Source organism: Acinonyx jubatus, chromosome A2 (genome assembly GCF_027475565.1).
Source record: "Acinonyx jubatus isolate Ajub_Pintada_27869175 chromosome A2, VMU_Ajub_asm_v1.0, whole genome shotgun sequence".
Classification (NCBI taxonomy): Eukaryota; Metazoa; Chordata; class Mammalia; order Carnivora; family Felidae; genus Acinonyx; species Acinonyx jubatus.
Window position 1 is genome coordinate 162271871 of NC_069383.1, and position 15955 is coordinate 162287825.

Below are 15955 nucleotides of genomic sequence, written 5' to 3' on the forward strand. Positions count from 1 at the left end.
ACTTCCTTGTTTTTAACTAATGCCAAACGTCTCGAACGACGGACGGAGTCAACCAAACCCATCTTCTGGCCTAAAAAGGCCTGCAGGCCTCCCGTGTGAAGGCTTCGCCCAACAGACCTGGCTCTGCAAAAAACGGTCACGGGCCGTCATTTTCCCCGTCCCCGCGGGCGCCCAGAGTAACCTTCCCGGCGCGTCAGGGGACCGGCCTGTAGAGCGTTCTGCGGCCTGTTAAAACGCGTGTCCCCTTCCGACACACAGAAGTCACAGATTCACTCCCACACCCCACGTGCCCATCTGTGCCCCAAGGTGAGAGTGGCGCATCTTCCAGGGGTGTCGCCAAAGCCAGAATTGGCTGAGCTTTGCTCTCGGAGGTCTTGGGGAAACACCTGCCACCAAGCACAAGTGAAATAACCAGTTTTAAACAGGCGCGCATCTCCGATGGCTTTCCCCTTGAGCCCCGAGCAAGGCGCACGCTCCGTCCCCTCCCGCGTGGGAGTCAGGGCAGCGATCCCAACCAAATCCTCGCCCACGGCCCCCACCCCCGCACTCTCCTGGCTGCCTGCGCTCGACCCCCAGGGCAAGAGCGGGAATCTGTGCCCTCCTAGCCCTGGAGGCGGAGGCGGGAGTCTGCAGTCAAGGTGTCCCTTGGGCTGGTTGCTTCCGAAGGCCGTTCAGGCGGCTCTCCCAGTTTCTGGAGGCTGCTGGCTGGTAGACAGCCATCCAGAGTCTGCCCCCACCTTCACACGGCCTTCTCTGTCTGAATGTCCCCTTACGAGGACGCCAGTCATGCGGCATCAGGGGCCCACCCCCACTCCAGCGTGACCTCAACTGAGTCCATCGGCGAGGACCCTATTTCCAAACAAGGGTGCATTCAGAGGGGGCTAGAACTTCAACCAAAGAATTTGGGGAGCTGCAGCTCACCCCCACAACACTCCCTTTCTTCCCGTTCACCACGACCCTGTCGGAAGGAACAGGCAACATCGTTAACATGACGAGGTGGCAGGTGCCAGCCTTCAGAAGCATCGAGGGAGTGTAGGGGTGCTGGGGGTCAGGTCAGGCAGGCCTGGGTGGGCAGCAGCCTCGGGGTGCATGGGGAGGCCGCGCCCCCGCAGGCTGAGCTCGTCTCCTGTTGAGACGGTGCGGGAGGAGGGGCGACCAGAGTCCTTAAAACCGCTGCCTCCAACGGATCAGCATCCTCTCGGGGGGAAGGCCGCCTGTCCCGGGGATTTGGCCAGAATCGGGCGGGAGAAAAGAAGTTCTAGAACGACCCCCACCCCCCCTCCCCCCTCAGGAAACCCCGGGCCGGAGGTCATATGCTGTCCTCGTCCAGCATCCGGGTGAGGCCCTCGCAGATCCGGCGCAGGTGCGAGCGGTAGGGCTCGGTGGGGCCGTAGAGCGCGGCCAGGAAGTCACAGTCGGCCAAGTGGCCGAAGACGTGGTTGATGCGGCCGTGGGACTTGGCGGTCAGGTGCGCGCCCACGGCCTGGTGCAGCAGGTCCCGGCACTCGTGCAGGCCGGCGGCCAGCACGCGCCGGTCGAAGGTGAAGTCCACCTGGTGGAAGCTGACGGCCGTCATGGCGAGGCGGCGCGCCCCCTGGCGGAAGCGCTGCAGCAGCGCCAGCTCCTCGCCGCCCAGCTGGCCGCCGCGGAGCAGGACGCCCAGCTTCACGGCCACCTTGACCAGGTTCTTGACCATCCTCTGGGCCTCCTTGCGGCTGCGGGTGAACTCCTTGGTGGCGCGGTACAGCTCGTCCAGCACCTCGCCGCTCGCGTCATCGATGAACACGGCCACCGTGGCCTTGGACGCCATCTTGCCCAGCAGCTTCTTCTGCGCCTGCAGGGCCAGGCTCTTGGTGCTGAACGTGTCCATCCGCCCTGCCAGGGGGAGAGGCAGAGGGTCGTCAGTCCCCGCGGCCCGTCAATTCCGGGGACCTTCCCGGAGGGCCCCTTTGGGGTGCTACCGCGTCATCCCAGTCTGTGAAATGGGCCCGAGCCTGCCCAACCCACGAGCCCGCTGCGAGGCACACGACTGGGTGCAGGGCGGGGGCACGTCGGCCGCGACCGGGAGCCACGCGATGCCACGGTGTGGGCTCCCCAGAGCTGCCGGGCACAGGCAGGCCTCCCGGAGGAAGCGACAGGTGACAAAGCGGGCGGAGGGGCACTGCCCGGGCCGACAGAGCTTCAGGCCTGGAGGCGGGCCGTTTTGTTTCTCTGTTTAAGGAAGCTCTGCGCCCAAGGCGGGGCTTGAGCTCAAGACTCTGATGTTCGGGGCACCCGGGTGGCACGGTCGGTCGAGTGACTCTTCGTTTGGGCTCAGGTCATGGTCTCGGGGTCGGGGGATCGAGCCCCACCCGACGCTCCGCGCCGAGCGGAGAAAGATCCTCTCTCTCTCTCACACCCTTTCCCCACTCTCTAAAAAATAAAAATAAAAGTGAAAAAAAAAAAGGAAGGAGGGTGACATCTGGGCAGGATGTTCTGAAGGCCACCGCTTGCGGCCCGGCACCAGCCTTGCTGCGGGGTGGAGGAGGACCTCACGGTGCGTTACGACAGGTGGATTCCAAGCCCCTGAAGTCCCGCCGGGCATTCCCCGCCCCCATCCTGCAGTGCAGTGAGACGGGGTCCCAGGCCCCAGCTGTTCAGAGTGGCGGAGCCCAGTTGTTCCCAATCCCGCAGCCTTACTGGCCCTGTGCGTTTACAGCAGACGGCCCGAGGCCCGCCTCCGGCGTGGGCAGCATCCTGGGCTGTGGGGCCTGGCGGGGGGGGGGGGGGGTCACGAGGAGTGAGGTTTCTAGAAACATTGTTCCAACGACGCCGCCTGTGATATGGAAACACTGACCTGTGACAGCTCCCACCCTTCCTGGGCTGGGACAGTGGCAAGGGGCGTGGCAGTCCAGCCCTCGGTGAACAGGGACCTGTCTCCATGTCAGACTACTGGATTCCCCAAGCTCCGGAGCCTCCCTCCAGCCGCCTCCTTCCTATAGTGCCAGAATCTTCCTAAGCTGCACATCTGAGCATGGACCGTTTTCTTCTGAGGACGCGGTTCCCAGGACCAAGCCCCACACCCCATTCAGATCCCGGCATCTTTGCCGGTAAACTCCTATTCATCCCCCAAAGCCCTGGCCCCTGAGCCCCGGCCTCTTCTCGAAGTTTCATCCCTTAACTCCGCTTCGATACTGTCTCCTCTAGGAAACCATCCCCGAACAAACCCACGGTGAGGCACGGCCTCTGGGCCACACAGTGCCCCTCCGTCCCCCATCACTGCTCCGCCCCTGCCCCGGGCTTCACTCCCCAACCGTCCCTTGTCACCCCAGCCTACGGGGGAGGGAAGGGGCCTGATTCCTTACCTGCTGTGTCCTTGGAGACTCCAGAAAAATGAATGAGGTGAGCCTGAGAGCCACCTCCGGCCCTCACCCATCGCCCCAGGCCCTGGTCGAAGCCACCCCCACCCCAGCTCCCCAGGCCAGCCGGACCAGGAATGCCCCGTGGGTGCCCACTCAGCCCAGAGCCCCCACAAAGACCATCTTTGTGCGAGCTCACACCCCGGGAGAAGTCCCCTCCGCCTGCGCTGCCCTCAGAGGTCAGGGTGGCCACGGCGAGGACTGGACTGCCTTCCCTGCCCCCCACACCAGTCACCAGACCCCGGGGCTACACGGGCCTGGGCCAGAGCAGGGGTGCTGCTGGCTCAGCACCACGGGGCAGGCCCTGAGCCAGCAGCGTGTGACCGTTTCCTCATATCCGCCGGGTATTAGGCTGGCTGCCAGTTTGTTGAAGAAATGACACAGGCTCAGAGAGCCTGAGCCACTGCCCCAAGGCCACACAGCAATACCCTTGACCGCCCGCCTCTGCGTGCCTAACTTCCTCCGCCTTCCCTGCTTGACGCCTGCAAATCACCCGAGTTTCTCGGGCACCGGGAGCTGTGTCAGCCACAGATCCAGCCCCCCGGGGCCTGACTGCTTAGCCAAGCAACATAACCGCCCCGTGCCTCAGTTTCCCCATCTGTAAAATGGGGAAGATAGAACTCTGTCCTAGGGCAGAAGGTTGTGGCCAATCCAATGCCCTCCTCCCCCCCCCCCCCCCCACCTCCACCCAGGCTGCGAGCTTCCCTTGGGCCAGAAGCTGGATGCCACGGCCTAGAATTCCGCCATTCAAGCTCCCTGAATGGACACACCTACTTCTCTGTCAGACTCTCTGGAAAAAGAGCGGCTTGGCACAAGGGGTGCCCGTGCCTCCCTGCTGCCTCCCACCCATTTCTCTAGAATGTTCTGTCCTGTTCCCTCTACCGGGGCCCCTCCTCTCCCTATTACTCATCCTGTAAACTGCTCATCCAAATCTCAGTGTCACAGTCACCTCCTCCTGGAAGGCTTCCTGGATGTCCCAGGCTGGGCCAGGTGCCTGGCGGCTCCCGTGGTGCCCTGGCGTGCTCCATTTTGGCCTCGTACCCTTTGGTTTCATTGCTCATCTCCCTGGCCTGACGGCGCAGGCAGGGACTGGGTCTCCCTTGTCCACACTGTGCCTCCAGCAGTCAGCCCGGGGCCTGGTACACAGCGGGCACCCCGCAAGCGTTCGTTGAATGCATGAGGGAAAGGATGTCCGCGAACGCAAACGAGAAGAAACCCCAAGGTCCTGAGTCCAGTCTCCCCAGCTTACAGATGAACAAACTGAGGCTCAGAGAGGAAAAGGCCTTTCCCTGGGTCCAGGGATGAGGCCAAGGTACCTGGACCCTAAGTGCCCTGGAGCCCTGGTCTTGCGGCCTATCTCAGTTGCTGTGTGACCCTCGGGAGGATTCCATCCGTCTCTGGGCCTTGGCTCTCCAATCTGCCAAGTCCTGAGGTGGGATGTGCCGGGAGGGGAGCTGGGCCCTCAGCAGGACCTCCCTCCTAAGCCCAGAAGGAAAAGGGAGCCTCCCTCTCGGCCTCCACACTCCTAACCCCTCCGGCCAGTCCCCAGACCCGCTGACACCTGGGCCAGCCCAGCTGCGTGACCCCCCCCCCCCAACCCCGACCCATTGTTCTGCCAGGAACCCCCCATCCACGCAGCCAGACAGGGAGATGACTACTGTCCCGGGGGAGCGGGCCACTGACTAAAATAGACCCCGGCCTTCCTTCCTTCCTGTGCACTCACCCAGGTCTGAGGGCGGGCAAGCCAGGAGGCGGCCAGACGGCCACATCAGCCCTTCTGGGGCGGGGCCTTCCCAGGGACTGCCGAGGGGCTCGGGGACCAGACGGTCAAGTGTCCACAGTCCCCGATCACCAAATGCCAGGGCACCCCACTGTCCTCAAAGCTGAAAAAGCCTGCTAAAGGATCAAGGGCATGGCTGGACCATTCATTCGGTCACTGTATGAGCATTTATGGAGCACCAACTGTGTCCCAGGCACTGGGTTTACTGGAATGACCAAAAGAGCTCCCGTCCCTGCCTTCTGGGGGACTCCAGCCTTCTAGAGCCAAGCCACCTCGTCACTCACAAAATACTTTGGGAGGGGGCACCCAGCTGGCTCAGTCGGGAGAGCGTGCGACTCTTGATCTTGGGGTCGTGAGTTCGAGCCCCACCTTGGGTGTAGAGATTACTTAAAAATAAAATCTTTTCGACATAAATAAGTCTATGAAACAGATTGCGATAAAGGTGGCAGGCAGCCTGAGGCAGACGGATCAGGGAAGGGGTGTGGAACATTCCATGTTCTGTACAAAATGTTTGTACAAGTGCAAAAAGCCATCAGGCTGCTGTGGTTGTGCGACTGTGTGATTATGCTGCAACCCGGCAAGCTGCACACTTTGGAAGGGTAAGTTCTATGGTTATGTGAATTAGATCTCGATCACACACACACACACACACACACACACACACACCTGTAACCTTTCTCCAAAGAAGATCCATAAATGGCCAGCCAGCAGCTGAAAAGATGCTCAGCATCATTGGCCAGTCGGGAAATCACGATGACTTCACCCCACCCCCCACCCCCCACCTCCCCGCCAGGATGGCGGCCGTCGCAGCAACGGACAACAGCAAGCGTCAGCAAGGGTGCGGAGACACCACGGCCCTCGGACACGGCTGGTGGGAGTGGGAAACGGGGCAGCTGCTGTGTAAACCGGTTTTCCGGCAGCTCCTCAAACACCCATAGACTTACCCCCGTGACCCAGCAATTCTGCTCCCAGGCATCTGCCCAGAAGACGTGGGAACGGAGAGCCATGCAGACCGCGCACGCGCACGGCGGCGCGGTTCACGTGGCCAAGGGGTGGCGTCAACCCAAGTGGCCGCCAGTGGGTGAAGGGACAAACAGGGCGTGTCCGCAGGGTGCTGGAATATCGCCCTGGAACGTCACTCGGCCGCGCGCAGGAGCGAGGCGCCCACCCCCGCCGCCCCGAGGACGGGCCCGAACACACGCCGCTCAGGGAGGGGACCCGACACGAGAGGCCACACGGGCTGTGAGTCCGCGGGTGTGAAACGCCCAGAACAGGCTCGTCCAGGGACGGGAAGGGGGCTCGTAGTTGTCAGGGGCTGGGGAGGGGGTGATGGCTGATGCGGATGGGACTTCATTTTGGGGAGAGGGAATATTTTGGAAGTTGAACACTTTAAAGCAGTGAATTTTATATGACGATTACATCTCCTCAAGCCAAACACTTCATTCATATATATATATATATATATATATATATTTTTTTTTTTTTACACCTCTGTGCCCCTTCCTGTATACATTTTAGGCCTCATTTTTTAAATGTTAAATAAATTCATCAGGATTTGGCCCATATTGTGGCACAAATAAAAGGGTGGCTCGAGTTGAGATCTGTAAATCACTTCCACCTTGCCAGGCACATGGCGGGCACCCGGGGATACGTGGCTGATCGAAAAGGATTCCCTCCTGGCAAGGTCAGGCCCCCCGCACTTGAGGACAGAGCGTCTCTTACAGCTTGGCATAGGGGGCGTCGCGGTGACCTTGTAGCTACAAATTCCCATCAGAGAGCGCCCCCGCCAGGCGCCTGGCTGGCTCAGTCGGTTAAGCATCCAACGCTTGTTTGGTTTCGGCCCAGGTCCCGATCTCACGGGTTTGTGACATCGAGCTCCAAGTCAGGCTGCACGATGGCACAGTGGCACCTGCTTGGGATTCTCTCTCTCCTTCTCTCTGCCCCTCCCCCAGTCGTTCTCCCTCTCTCTCTCTCTCTCTCAAAATAAATAAACTTTAAAAAAAATTTTTTTAAGTTAAAAAATAAATAAAAGCGTGCAAAACCCCACTCGGTGGTTTATGTTTTTGGCAGAACGTTAGGAAGTGGGGGCCCGGGGGCTGCTCCAGGCACGTGGCTGGCTGCCTCGTGTCTCTGGTCCCTGTCCACCCCCCCCACCCAGTGCCAGAACATCCTGTTATCATCACAAGCAAAAAGAAAGCCCTCCAAATCTCCAAAAAGGTCCCCAAGAGGCATCTCCTTTGCCGGAAGGCAGAGACACCAGAACCCAGTGAACACAAAACAAACAGGGTAATTTCAGAGAGAGAGGGGCCAAGGGGGGGTGGTGACAGCCAGGGACAGCAGGTGACCTTGGCCAGGGTAGTCAGGAAAGCCTCTCTAGAGGTGGAGCTGCTGGAACTGGCACCTGGAAGGACAAGGTCTGGGGGAAAGGTGAGCCAGGCAGAGGACATAGCTAGTGCAAAGGCCCTGGGGCAGGACTGTGCCTGGTGTGTTAGAGGAGCAGCGAGGAGAGTGAAGGCCACCGTCCAGGTCCTCCCACAGCCCCGACCCCTCCCCACTGGGACTCCACACAGGCCCCATGCCCTTGGGGGCAGCTTTCCTATCTATGAAATGGGTGTCCAGGTACAGAGTCCTTGGCTCTGTTGACTCTTGCCCTGCCCCAGCACTCTAGAGCCCAGTCCTCCTCTGCCAACCCCACTTTGTCTTTTGGACTCCAAGCTTTGCCCTCGTCCCCAGTATGGACACTCCAAACGCCCTGCACACTGGCCACCGACACTGGCCTTGAACCTGCAGAGGCAAAGGTCGGAGGCAGGACTGTACCTGAGCCTCCCTGGGCAGGTGCAGGGCACACACCCGTCCCCCCCAGTGGCCCCTGTTCTGTCTGATCCCCTCGGTTCCCAAACTCAGGAGCCGGGCCAACCTCCCCCTCGCTCGGGCCACGACCCCATCCACCAGTCTCCCTGGGGCTCAGTCGGTTCCAGCCTCGCCCATGCCCTCGCCGCCCCTGCGTGTGCGGCGCCTGCGGGGTTGGGGGTAGGGGGCCTTCTCAGCCTCGAGAACCCCCCGCTCCGAGAGGCTCTCCCTGACGTGGCAAACCATTCACCCCTGGTCTCCCCCGTCCAACCTGGGCTCGCTACAACCCACCCACACATGCCCAGGGCACAGTCCCACTGCGGGGGGGCCCTCAGCCCCCACACGTTTCTGGTTCGACACCCTGGGCGGGGGGACGACAGGGATGTGGAGGTGGGGGGCGGGGGACAGGGATGCCCCAGGGCAGGAGATCCAACTTTCCGGCGTCCTCACTGCCCCACAGGTGCCCCGCGAAGGCGACATCCCATTCGCCGCGCGCTGAAAACTTCGTACCCGTTACCAGCTTTCCAGAAGAAACAAACGTGCCCCCGTATGTTTCTCCCCACATGAAGGACGTGCGTCCCACGATTTGCAAACACAGTAAACTATACCGGCTCTGCGGAGCCGATCGAGTCTCACCAAATGCTCCCGATGGGTTTTGCCAAACTGGTTTCGGTAGCAAAACCAGGGGCGTGCTTGGCAAACACGTGCAGGGCAGGCACGGGTGGCCTCTGACGTGTGCCTGCACACGAACAAGCCAGACGAGCGTGAAACAGGGAGAACGAGGACTCCGCACATCCATCAGCAGGGAGAGCAAGTTCCGGGCCGAATCCGACGGTCGTTTTCCAACAGGGGGAGGAGACTGCCTCCTCGGGGCTTTGGGGCTACCCACAAGGACACAGCCGCAGATGTGACACTTTCTTAAGTTTAATTTTCCTCATCGACAGTTTGTTCGGCGCCGCTTTCTTGAGTCAGACCGGGAGGTGGCAAACCAAGGCAAACCACCGCCTGTTTGTATCAATAAAGTTTTATTGGCACAGGGCCACAGCCACGGGCTCCCCTGCTCCCTATGGCTGTCTTCACCCTCTAACGGCAGCCGCGAATACATGGGACGCGACCGAACGGCGTAAGAAGCCGAAAATACTTGCTACTGGGCCCTTCGTGGAAAAAGTTGGCCAACCCCGGGTCTAGACGACCAACAGAACAATAAATCCCACCCCGATCTGTGGTGGTTGCCAATTTCCGTGGTGTAAATTTCCCCACCGTGGCCAATTTCAAGCTTCCGCCGCGATGTTAAGGAACGTGGGGACTCACCGTTTCCCCCAAACACATACGGCAGATAAACGTGGCTTCGAGAGCGCAGATTAGATTATAGTAAGAGACGGGAGAATAATTAGAAAGTTACGATTTATGACTATTTATGACTTTGCTTTTTGTAAGTTTTATCAACATACGATTCACATACCATAAAATCCGCCCTTTAGTTTTTGAGGTTTATTTATTTTTTTTAGTAATCTCTACGCCCAACGTGGGGCTCAGACTCACGACCCCAAGATCAAGAGTCACGCGCTCTGCGGACTGAACCAGCCAGGGGCCCCAAACTTTGCCCTCTTAAAGTGTACAACTGAGGGGCACCTGGGTGGTTCAGTAAGGGAAACTACCACCTCTTGATTTCGGCTCAGGTGGCGATCTCACAGTTCGTGGGATCGAGCCCCACGTCGGGCTCTGCAATGACAGTGTGGAGCCTGCTTGGGATTCTCTGTCTCTCCGTCTCTCTGCTCCTCCCCTGCTTGTTTTCTTTTTCATTTTTTTTAAATTTATTTTTGAGAGAGAGAGAGAGAGAGAGAGCCAGCGGGAGAGGGGCAGAGAGGGAGACACAGCATCCGAAGCAGGCTCCAGGCTCCGAGCTGTCAGCACAGAGCCCGACGGGGGGCTTGAACCCACGAACTGTGAGATCGTGACCTGAGCCGAAGCCGGACGCTCAACCGACTGAGCCACCCAGACGCCTCCCTGCCCCACCCCCTGCTTGTTTTCTCTCTCTCAAAATAAATAAATTAACTTAAAAAAAAAATAAAGTGTAAAACTCAGCGGCTTTGATACCTTCATAGAGTTGTGGAACCATCACCACTAATTCCAGAACATTCCATCACCCTAAAAAGAAGCCCCATCCCCATCAGCAGTCACCCCCCCATCCCTGGCCCCCACGAAACCCCTTCCTGTCCGTGGAGGAGCCTGTTCTGGACGTTTCACACACGCGGACTCACGCCCCGCGTGGCCTCTCGTGTCTGCTTCCCTCCCTGAGCGTCGTGTGTTCGGGGCCCGTCCGCGGGGCGGCGGGGGTGGGCGCCTCGCTCCTTTTTATGGCCAAATAATATTCTACACCTCCGTTAGAATAAACATTATTAAAACATAACATATTGAACTGTAGGGTCACAGTCTGTCGCTTTTCATAATGGCTGTGTTTAACAACCCGACTGTGAAATTCCTGACCGGGTGGCAAGTGACTCCCGCGGGCTGGGACGAGCCAGCTGCCGCCGGCCCCTGGTCCACGGGCACCCTGTCCCCCCCACATGAATTCTTTATGTCCCACACAAAGGGTGTTAATAATTGATGAGCCAGCTCAGCAGGGCCAGGCCGCCCCTCCACCCCGCATCTCCGAGCCCCAGCTGCGGTGGCCCACGGTGGCCTCGGGGGCCCCAGGCCTCTGTCCACAGCAGCAAATGCCCCCGCCGTCCCTGTTCCCGCACGATACCCGCTGCCAACACGAGGGCACCCAGTGCGTCGGGCTCTGACCAACCGTCGCTCGGACCTCACACTCTGTGCCCGTTTTAAGTAAGGCAAGAGGAAGAAAGGAATCTCTGGTCTGAGGGGCCTGGGGCACCCACGGTTTTCAAAGCGGGTTCTCCAGAGCCTTCGAGTGGCCTCCCCAAGGACGGGCGGGGTTTGGCCACCTGCTGGCGGCAGCGGGAGCCCGATTTCCGCTGAAGCAGAGCTTGGGGGCCAAGCAAGAGTGTCGGGAGACCACAACCCACCCTCTGCAGGAGAGGCCAGGCCGGGCTGGGGCTCGGGCCGAGCAGGTGTTTAGCAGCAAGTGGAGGAGGCTTCAGGGTCCTGTGGCAGGAATGTGGACGCAGCCCCGCCTCCCCTCTTCACAGCCTGAGCTGGGCTCCTGGGCCCAGGGCCACCCCCCCACCCCCACCCCAGGATCCTGCTCTCACAACTCCCCATCAGGCCTCCCTGCAGCAGCCACCGGGGGGCGCCTGTGAGCACCTGAGTCAGGACCCAGTCCTCTGCCAGGGTAAAAGTCCAAGTTCTCCCCTTTGCCCACAGGACCGTTTGGGACCTGCCTCCAACTCCATCCCCTCGCTGCCCTCCCCTCCTCCCTCCTCCCCTCACTCACTGTGCTCCTGGGCCTCCTCACTATTCCTCCAAAACTCCAGGCCTGGCCCTGCCCCAGGGCCTTTGCATGGGTTGCGTCCCCTGACTGGAATGCCCTTCCCACCAGGCCTCCACGTGACTGTTTCTTTCTTGCCGTTCAGGCCTCAGCTCACATGTCACCTCGTCAGGAGTCCCTCCCGCATCCCCCACCTAAACTGACTTCCACATCCCGCCCGTCTGTTTCTCTATCATCTTCATGCAGTTACAATTAAGCATGAGGATATTTCCGGATGGATGAACACCCCTATCCCCCAAGTCCGATCTGAGAGCCGAGCGAGGGAGGGCACCGGCTCGGCCTTGGTCGGTGCTGGGTCCTCGGCGCCCTGCACCAGGCTGTGGCTCCCAGCAGGTGTTCAGAACCTGTCGAATGAATAAATGACCTCCCAGCACCAGGGAGGGATAAAGTCCAAGAGCTCACACGAGGTCCTCACTGTCCAGCCAGGGAAACTAAGGCCCACAGAGAGAGACAGGGGCAGCCCAAGGTCCCATTGCAGCACAGCACGAGCCCCTCTGGAGGGGGGCTCCCCCAGGTAAATGCTCCCCACATTCCACTACCCCACTGGATAGCAGTGGAAATCGAGGCCTGGAGAATAGGGCCTTAGGAGATCCCAAGGGCTCAGCCAGAGGAGCTCCCAGGAAAGCTCAGGCGGGGGATCCCAGGGAGTTATCTCGTGGTGGGGGGCCCAGGGGAGGTGCCCCGGTACCTGGTCCTGGCCTGTCCAACTCTAGGACCCCACCTCTAGGTCTCTAACCCCTGGGGCTGCACCCGGACAACCTCCAGTCATTATTCAGCATCTGCCTCTGGGCGGGGACCTTTCCGCCACCGCAGCTGGAGCTGTGTCCTCAGGCATCCCCTCCTGGCCCCATGGGACAGACAAGGGCACTGAAGCCTCTGAAACCCCACCACAAGGGATCACCAAGCAACAAGAGGCCCCTCTCCTCCCCAGGCCTCAGATGAGGAAACAGGTTCAGAGGGGTGTCTGACCTGCCCAAGGCCACACAGCCAGAGGGGACGTCACGGGGCCTCCAATCTGCACCTGTCTGACTCATCTATTGGCTTAAGGACCTCCCGCCTTCATCAGAGCAGGGTTCAAGCCCCCCCCCCCCGCCCCGCGAGCACTCCACCCCCCACCCCAGGGGCCTGGGCACTCACCCACCACCAGCATCCCAGACCACCAGGCCTGTCGAGTGGGAAAAGCACAGCCCAGGTGTTTGTGTGGCTGGGGCTTTGTTCCGGTTTCCATAGGTACAGCGTCCCTGGGCCGGCCCCTCTAGGCTCCTCCCAGCTGCCCAGCCCTTGCCTGGCAGTCCCCTGGCCCAGCCCATCTAGGCAACTTGTTATGTTTTAAAATTGGTGCCCGCGGACCCGGCATGGCCGTGAAGGAACAGCCCGGGCAGAGACCCCGGGGCAGGGCCCCGTCTGGCGTGTTGGAGGAACGTGGAGGTTGGTAAGGCTGGAGCAGAGCGAATGAGTGAAGGGGAGAGAGGGAGGGCCAGGAGGAGACACATTCCTGCATTTAATCCTGGAAGCAGCCCTCTCCCCCAGGGAACTGTGGTCCTTCCCACTTTACAGACAGGAAACTGAGGCTCAGAGAATCCAATCACTGGTTTCTGATACCAAGGTGAGTGGCAGATCGAGAACCTATCCCTCTGATTCCAAGGTCTAGACCCTACGACCACTAGGCTGAACTGCCCTCACCCCACTGTGCCCCCCCTCCCGGGCATTCAGCTCCCCAAGCTGGGCTCAGGTATGCTCAGGAAGCAACCTCGGAGGCCTGTTTACAGCTGCGACTGTCCCTCCTCCAGGAGAACGCCCCCAGGATAGAGGAGGCGGTGATGCGTGCGGATATGGGTCAGGTCACCTGCCAATTACCTTGGCAGCCACAGTCCCAATTCACAGCTGACAAAACTGAGGCCAAAGCTTCAGGGCACTGAGGAGCTCCCAGGTGGCCAGTCTGGGTGGGCCTGGCCATGACTCTTCCAGCTGCCTGGACCAGTCAGAAGCCACACGCATGCCCATCGTCACACCTGTGGCCAGGCTGTCCACCACTGGAATGCCCTCCCGACTCTGGAATCTGGCCCTAGCGCCTGGCACCCTGCACTGTGAAAGGGGCAGAGTCCATCAGAGTCCCCATGCGGGTGAGGGGACGCTGGACTCAGAGCACAGCCCCACGGTAGGGAGGGCAGTTCACCCAGTCTGCCTCCCCCTACCCCACACAGTCAGAGTGACAGGGACACTGAAGGAAAGGAAGAAACAGAGGCAGGAATACAGACAGGAGGAGCAGGGGCATGGGGGGCGACACAGACAGGGCGTCCAGACGGCCCCCGAGGTGCGGAGCGCCGCGGCATCGCTCGCTCACCTACTCTCCGGGTCCTGTCCGTCGGTCCGACCGTCGAGGCTCCGTAAGGCCGCTCCCGAGGGGCCGTTGCGGCGGCCGCGGGACTCGCGCGGGAGGACTGAGAAGGGACTGGACGGGCGGGGCGGGGCGGGAACTCGGCCCCGCCCCCATCGCCCCGCCCCCATCGCCCCGCCCCGCGGCTCCGCCCCTCTCTGTCCCCGCCCGCGCGGAAAGGCCCGAAGAGGGGCCGGCGGCGGGGGCGGGCGGAGGACGTAGGCTCAGCCAATGGCAGAGCCGGCGACGTACGAAGAGGCCAATGGGAGAAAGTCGCCGGGAGGGGCGGGGTCTGGGGCGGGGCCAAGCAGCTGCGGGGAGATTCCTCCGGAATCGTGAAATGGGCCGGATGCGGCGTGGGGCGGGGGCAAATGAGGCAAAGAAAGGGGAGGAAGGAGATCCTGAGTCGAAAACAGCGAGAGACCCGGTGGGGAGGGGGCGGGGAGACAGAGACTGAGAGAAGCAAAAAGGAAAACAGGCCAACTCTGGCTCCGGGCAAGCCCCTTACTCCCTTGAGACTCCCTTTACCCACCTGGGTAATTGGAATTTGGGCCGAAGCACGTTTCTTAGAGTACGTCCCTGAGGAACCCTTGCTATCAGAATCACCTGGGAGCCCCTTTAAAAAATGTAGATTCCTGTAGCCCCAGATGGGCTGAATCTGACCCAAGGTTGGACATAAATCTTCCTGGGCTCAAGTAAATTCTCAGGTGAGGTTTGGGGCAGTGGCTGGGTGGACGGAGCCTGGAAACCCCACCAGGGGACTCCCAGATCCAGCCTCGATTTCCATGGGAATGAGCCGGCAGAGCACACTGGAGCCTCGTGGCCGCCAGCGGGTAAGGTGGCTGGGCCAGCTGCCTCCCCCCCCCCCCCCAGGAGGATGCAGCTGTGAGTCCTGGGAACTGGGCCCAGGAGCGGCTCCCAGCTCCCCTGCTGCTCGGTTTCCTCCCCGCATCCCGGCTCTGGGTCCCAGTTCCAGCGAGGGCCAGGGGTGGTCAGGGGAGGCCAGACAGCACATGTCTGTGAAGTGCCTGCCGTGTCCACATGGGACACACACAGCCCCGGCACAGATTTTTGCTCATGAGGCAAAAATAAATGAAATGTCCGCTTATCCCATTTTGGACAGGGAAAACTGAGGCCCAGAGAGGGGCAGTGACTTGCCTGAGGGCACACAGACGCAGGTGGCTAGCCCATTCAAACCTAGGAATGCTGGTCCCACCTCTTGCCCTCAGCCGGGTCCTGCCCTCTCCCTATCCAGTGCTTATCCTCGGCACTGTTGACATTCAGGTCCTGTATTCCTGCTGCGGGGGGTAGAGGGACGTCCTGGGCACTGTGGGGGCTGAGCAGCATCCCTGGCCCCCACCCACTGGCCACCAGGAGCCCCCTATCCCCCCTCCAGGCCCCGACAATTAAAAATGCCACCAGCCGTTACCAAGTGTCCCCTAGGGGGCAGAATCACCCCAGCTGAGACCCACTGTTAGAGCTCCATTTCTTGGAGCCTGGGCCCCAAACTGTGAACACCCCTTCTTTCGAGCAGGGTGGCTAATGAGGCCGCAGAGGCCCAGCGAACTGTTCTTAGCGTCTCATCAAACGACCGCAAATCGTTCCCGTGAGCATGGGGCATGGGTGGAGTGTGGCCAAGGTGGGCGCGCACCCAGCTCTTTCGTGGTCTGCCCGTACGTGTTGACCTCTCAGAGCCCTGGTTTTCCGAATCTGTGACGTGGGGGTAAGAAGGGCTACGGGTTCTCAAACGAGGACAAAGGAAAAGTGCCCACACGGATGGGCAGAAGTCAGATCGTCCGCGCGTTGTGGGTGAGAATGCGAAAAAGGTGCAGGCAGACGCAGCGGAACAGTCTGGTGGGTCCTCAGAAAGCGAAATGACCGTATGATCCAGGAGATCCCCTCCTAGGTGTCTCTCTGAAGGCAGGGGCTCGAACAGATGATCACACGAATGTTCGTAACAGCGGTATTCACAAGAGCCAAAAGGTGGAAACAACCCAAGTGTCTGTCAGCGGATGGACAGGTAAACAAAACATGGGCCAAACGTACCCTGGAATACTATTCAGCCACAGAAGGAAGGAAGTTCTGACTCATGCCGCAAC

The 15955-nt window shown here is 60.5% G+C and overlaps 1 protein-coding gene across 3 annotated transcripts; it reads right to left on the bottom strand.

The window, feature by feature from the left end:
* Positions 1-397: 397 nt before the first annotated feature.
* TNFAIP8L1 (TNF alpha induced protein 8 like 1) lies at positions 398-13975 on the bottom strand. Of its 3 annotated transcripts, none has more exons than XM_027049190.2 (2): positions 13824-13975; positions 398-1875 (listed from the first exon to the last, which is right to left on the bottom strand). In XM_027049190.2, exon 2 carries the CDS (start codon positions 1868-1870, stop codon positions 1310-1312), a length of 561 nt encoding a protein of 186 aa, XP_026904991.1. In that variant the 5' UTR covers positions 1871-1875; positions 13824-13975; the 3' UTR covers positions 398-1309. The 3 variants fall into 3 exon arrangements, with proteins under 3 accessions (XP_026904991.1, XP_026904990.1, XP_026904992.1); XM_027049189.2 differs by lacking the exon at positions 13824-13975 and adding an exon at positions 12617-13791; XM_027049191.2 differs by lacking the exon at positions 13824-13975 and adding an exon at positions 3345-4053.
* Between the last annotated feature and the right edge of the window lie 1980 nt (positions 13976-15955).